The following is a 5,000-nucleotide window of genomic DNA, read 5'->3' on the forward strand; positions in this document are numbered from 1 at the left end:
CAGGCCTTCAGGAAAGGCCGGCGAGAGTGTCCGCCGCGTCGGAGGACCCCGGTCCCGCCAGCGCCGCGAGGCAAGAAGGCGGGAGGGCGGGGTCGGGCCGGAGTCCGCACCACCCCCAACCCCGGAGCGCGCCCCCCCGCGCACCCGCCGTCACGACGGCCGGGCGTGGAGGAGCCGGGGAGGGAGAGGCCCGCGGGCAGAACGAGAAGAGCGGTCGCATCCGCCATGGATGCCCGTCCCTCGTCTGACGCGGCTTAGGCCCGGCCCAGGAGAGCACGAGATCACCACATCGATCGATCGGCAGCGAGCTGCGGCCCCGAGGGGGCTTCCCGAGGAGCAAAAGCCCAGCGAGGACGGCGACCGGGGGGACCTGCTTCCGCCTCACCGGCAGCCCCTCGACCCCCAGGGGGCAGGAGCGACCGGACAACCCCAGAGACAGCGGGGGACGCCTGACACGCGGCACGGAGCCTTGCGGGACAGGGGTTGTCACAGCCAACAGCCGGGTGCCCACGGCATGGAGCGCACGGGGGTAAAAGACCCACCGCCACCTGCCCACACCGCCCTCCCTCGGGTGCCAGAGACCGGAGGGTGACACCACGACCCGGGCCACCTGGAGTCCAGCGCGAGAGCCGGCGCGCAGGCCCAGGCGGACGGCTCAGGCTCCAGTGAGCGAGGACAGGGACCGGCTCGGCCGCGCGGTCAAGCCCAGAACCCCCACACGCGCCAGAGGCCCACATCTCCAAGGCGAGCGACGGACCGACTGTCTTTTACGTCTGCCTGTCTGTCGCCGAAACACAAAGTGTCATGCACCTACTGGCAACATAAAAAATGGCATTTCGGGCGAGTTAGCGCGCCTGCTGGCGTGGACCAGCAGGACCGCGACCCCCGGGGACCGTGCACGGCCTGTCCCAAAACCTGCCACGGCGCCCCCCCCCCCCCCCACCGGATGCCCCCCGGGCTATCTGGTCGACCCAGGGTCGGTGGGGGGAGGGGCCCCGTACCCGGAGGAGGGCGTGCCGCCGCCACGCCGCCACGCCGCCACGCGCACGCCGCCGCGCCAGTGATCCCGAGGAGACTTTGAAAAACATCAAAGTTCTCGAGGCACAGTGCGGAGGCCGTCCCCGCGCCTCCGGACCGCCCCGGCCTCGCCGTCCCCAACCCCCTTGGCCAGGGGTGTTCGGGCCTTCCGTGTCACGCGGTTGTCTCCCGTTGTCACGCCCTGGCGACGGGGACCGGTCCGAGCCTGGAGGGGAAGCCCGTGGGTGGCGCGACAGACCCGGCTGCGGGCACGTGTGGGGGGTCCCGGGCGTCGGACGCGATTTTCTCCCCGTTTTCCGAGGTCCGCTGCGGAGGTGGGTCCCGGTCGGACCGGGTGCCACGCGGGGGGTGGGCCGCCGGCCCCGGTGGCGATTCCCGGTGGCAGAGGCTGCCTCTGCCCGCGTGGCCCTCCACCTCCCCTGGCCCGAGCCGGGGTTGGGGACGGCGGTAGGCACGGGGCGGTCCTGAGGGCCGCGGGGGACGGCCTCCGCACGGTGCCTCCGGAGAACTTTGATGATTTTTCAAAGTCTCCTCTTGGAGATCACTGGCGTGGCGGCGTGGCGGCGTGGCGGCGTGGCGGCGTGGCGGCGTGGCGGCGTGGCGGCGTGGCCGTCTCCACCTCCCGCGTATCGCCCCTCCCCCCTCCCCACCCTGGGTCGACCAGATAGCCCGGGGGGCTCCGTGGGGTGGGGGTGGGGGGGCGCCGTGGGGCAGGTTTTGGGGACAGTGGCCGTGCCACGGTCCCGGGAGGTCGCGGTGACCTGTGGCTGGTCCCCGCCAGCAGGCGCGGCTATTTTCTCGCCCGAAATGAACATTTTTTGTTGCCAGGTAGGTGCTGACACGTTGTGTTTCGGCGACAGACAGGCAGACGTAAAAGACAGTCGGTCCGTCGCTCGCCTTGGAGATGTGGGCCTCTGGGCGCGTGTGGGGTTCTGGGCTTGACCGCGCGGCCGAGCCGGTCCCTGTCCTCGCTCACTGGGGCCTGAGCCGTCCGCCTGGGCCTGCGCGCCGGCACTCGCGCTGGACTCCAGGTGGCCCGGGTCGTGGTGTCACCCTCCGGTCTCTGGCACCCGAGGGAGGGCGGTGTGGGCAGGTGGCGGTGGGTCTTTTACCCCCGTGCGCTCCATGCCGTGGGCACCCGGCTGTTGGCTGTGACAACCCCTGTCCCGCAAGGCTCCGTGCCGCGTGTCAGGCGTCCCCCGCTGTCTCTGGGGTTGTCCGGTGGCTCCTGCCCCCTGGGGGTCGAGGGGCTGCCGGTGAGGCGGAAGCAGGTCCCCCCGGTCGCCGTCCTCGCTGGGCTTTTGCTCCTCGGGAAGCCCCCTCGGGGCCGCAGCTTGCTGCCGATCGATGTGGTGATCTCGTGCTCTCCTGGGCCGGGCCTAAGCCGTGTCAGACGAGGGACGGGCATCCATGGCGGATGCGACCGCTCTTCTCGTTCTGCCCGCGGGCCCCTCCCTCCCCGGCTCCTCCACGCCCGGCCGTCGTGACGGCGGGTGCGCGGGGGGGGGGGGGGGCGCGCGCCGGGGTTGGGGGTGGTGCGGACTCCGGCCCGACCCCGCCCTCCCGCCTTCTTGCCTCGGGGCGCTGGCGGGACCGGGGTCCTCCGACGCGGCGGACACTCTCGCCGGCCTTTCCTGAAGGCCTGGGTCCGTGGCGAGCGGCCCTCGCCTCCGCGGGGAGGGCCTGCCCGACGCCGCGCTGCTCACCGCCCGGCCTGGGCGCGCTTGAGCGCGTTGCGCCCGGCCCTCCGTGGTGCCCCTGGAGCGCTCCAGGTCGCCTCAGGTGCCTGAGGCCGAGCGGTGGCGTCGTTTCCTTCCCCGTCGACTCCCCTCGGGCCGCCGCCGCCGTCGGTGGCGCGTCCGAGGAGCGGGTGGTGGAAGTCGGCAAGGGAGGCGCACCCGTGCCCCTGGCGGGGGCCCGGGCGCCTCATCTTCCTTCCCCCTCCCCTCCCCCTCGCCGCGCCGGCGGGGGTGGTGTGGGGGCGGTGTGACTCGGAGGACTTGGTGGGGACGCGTGAGCGCCCGCGGCGGGCCGAGCCAGCGCCCCGGGCGCTTGGCCAGCCCGAGGGGCTGCCCCTCTCTCCCGGCACGGGTCGTGCCCCCGTCTCCGTTCCTCTGTCTCGCCCGCCTCGCGGGAGGCGGGGAGCTCTCCCCTCTGGGCGGTGACGTGGCCGCGCCGTGCTCGGGCGAGGTGGAGGGTGGTGTCCTCGAGGGGGCACCGGCCGCGAGCGCTCGGGGTTGCCCTGTGCCTGTCCCTTGCCGGAGACCTGCGCCCGCCCCGCGAGCCCTGTCGGCCCCGGAGCGCCGTTTGGTGGGGCCCGTTTGGGGGGACGAAGGGGGGGGGCGATGCGCCCTCGGTGAGAAAGCCTTCTCTAGCGATCCGAGAGGGTGCCTTGGGGTACCGGAGCCCCCAGCCGCTGCCCCTCCTCTGCGCGTGTAGTGTGGCCACCGACGCGGGGTTGACTACCTTCGCGACGTGTTTGGGCAGAGCGCCGCTCTTCGCCTACCGCGGCCTGCGCCTCCCCCCTCCGAGATGGGGGAGGATACCGTCGGGCCGGGCCGGCGTCCGGTGCGGGGTGTGTTGCCCGCGTGCGTGTGCGAGTGTGCGCGCGGCCGGGGGTGGGGTGGGGCGGCCCGCCCCCCCCCCACGCCAGCCACCCCGTGTGGTTTGCGTGTGCGCCGCGCGAGCGGCTGGCTTGGCTGGCTGGCTGGCTGTCTGTCCGGGCCCCTGCCCGCTCCCGGGCGGAGTCACCGCCGGCGGTGGCGCGGCGGGCGCGCACGGGTCGGGCCAGCTCCCGCCTGGGGGCGCCTCCCCGGGTCGTGACTCCGGGTTGGACCGGACGGATGAACGGACGGACGGACCGGCGGATGGACGGACGGAGGTTCGGACGGGTCCCCCGCGGCGGGGGTCGCGCGTGCCTTGGGCCCCGGCGGTGTGGGGCCCGGTTTGCGGGGAGGTCTGCCAAGGGTGCTGAGGCCGGCCGGCGTCCCGGGCGTCGCGGGACCGCCCTCGTGCTGGTGGCGGTGGGATCCCGTGCGCGTTTACCCGGTGGCCCGGCTCGCGCCTTCGTTGGCGCGCCCTTTCCGGGACCGGCCCTTCCCCACGCGCTCCCGGCCCTGGCACGCTGTGCGCTTCCTCCCCGTCGCCGCCGACCCGCCCCCCCCCCCGCCCCCCGCCTGCCCGCGTCCCCCGACCGCAGGGTCGCGGGCGCGCCGCGTGTGCCGCCCCTAACTCCGCCCTCTGGGGACCGAAACCGGCCTCGCCGCTGTTGGGTGTCTTGCTCCCCCCCACCCGCCATGGCTGGGGGGGCGTCCCCGGGCGAAGTGCTCTCGGTCCTCCGAGGAAGGGGAGGAAGGAAGCGCGCGGGGGTGTTGGGGCGGGGCGTCGTTGCGCGTGTGTGTGCGGGAGAGCGTTCTCGGGAGAACCGGTCGCGTGAACGGTGGCGGTTGGGGCCCCCGAGCCCCGCGAGGTTGCTTGGGGCCCGCCGTGGGGGCCGGGCCGGCGTCCTCGGGTGCCGCGGGACCGCCCTTGCGCTGGAGGCCTCGGGCGGTGGGACCCCGCGTGCGCCCCAGGGCGCCCGACCTTGGGCTCCCAGGCATCTTCTGAGGCTTCCCGAAGCCCCCTCGCGGTGGCCCGCGGTCCTCTCCTCCACCGCTCCCGCTTGCCGTTCTCCGGCGCCTTGGCCCCCTGGCCGCCGGGGCGTCTCCCGTCCGCGGCCTTTCCCGTCCGCCCCCGCCCTCGTCCTCGTCCGTCGCCCGTCTTGCCGACCCGGTGCCGCGCTCCCCGGGGTGCCGGCGCTTCCCGGGCCCGCTGCGGCCTTCCCGCCCGCGTCCGCCGCTTGCCCCCGCCCCCCCCCGGCGGTGGCGTTGTGTGGTGACGAGGGGCCGCCTTCGTCTCCCGCCGCCCCCCATCCCCGCCGGCCGCGGTCCCCGCCCTGGCGCGCGCGTGCCCCGGGCGTGGGT

General features: G+C 75.0%; 2 protein-coding genes across 2 annotated transcripts in view; one reads left to right on the plus strand and one right to left on the minus strand.

The window, feature by feature from the left end:
* Window positions 1-592, plus strand: part of LOC121483887 (collagen alpha-1(I) chain-like) — a 3,127-nt gene extending 2,535 nt beyond the window's left edge. Inside the window, exon 3 of the mRNA XM_041742385.1 lies at window positions 1-592. This exon is cut by the window's left edge and continues 728 nt beyond it. Within this exon, the coding sequence (XP_041598319.1) occupies window positions 1-592 (592 nt within the window).
* Window positions 593-2,964: 2,372 nt separating this feature from the next.
* LOC121483888 (collagen alpha-1(I) chain-like) overlaps window positions 2,965-5,000 on the minus strand; it is a 2,229-nt gene continuing 193 nt past the window's right edge. Inside the window, exons 1-2 of the mRNA XM_041742386.1 lie at window positions 3,790-5,000; window positions 2,965-3,504 (exon numbers count right to left, since the gene is read on the minus strand). The exon at window positions 3,790-5,000 is cut by the window's right edge and continues 193 nt beyond it. Coding sequence (XP_041598320.1) covers window positions 2,965-3,504; window positions 3,790-5,000 — 1,751 coding nt within the window. The remainder of the gene's footprint in view (window positions 3,505-3,789) is intronic.

This window comes from Vulpes lagopus, unplaced genomic scaffold, assembly GCF_018345385.1.
Source record: "Vulpes lagopus strain Blue_001 unplaced genomic scaffold, ASM1834538v1 ctg464, whole genome shotgun sequence".
NCBI lineage: Eukaryota > Metazoa > Chordata > Mammalia > Carnivora > Canidae > Vulpes > Vulpes lagopus.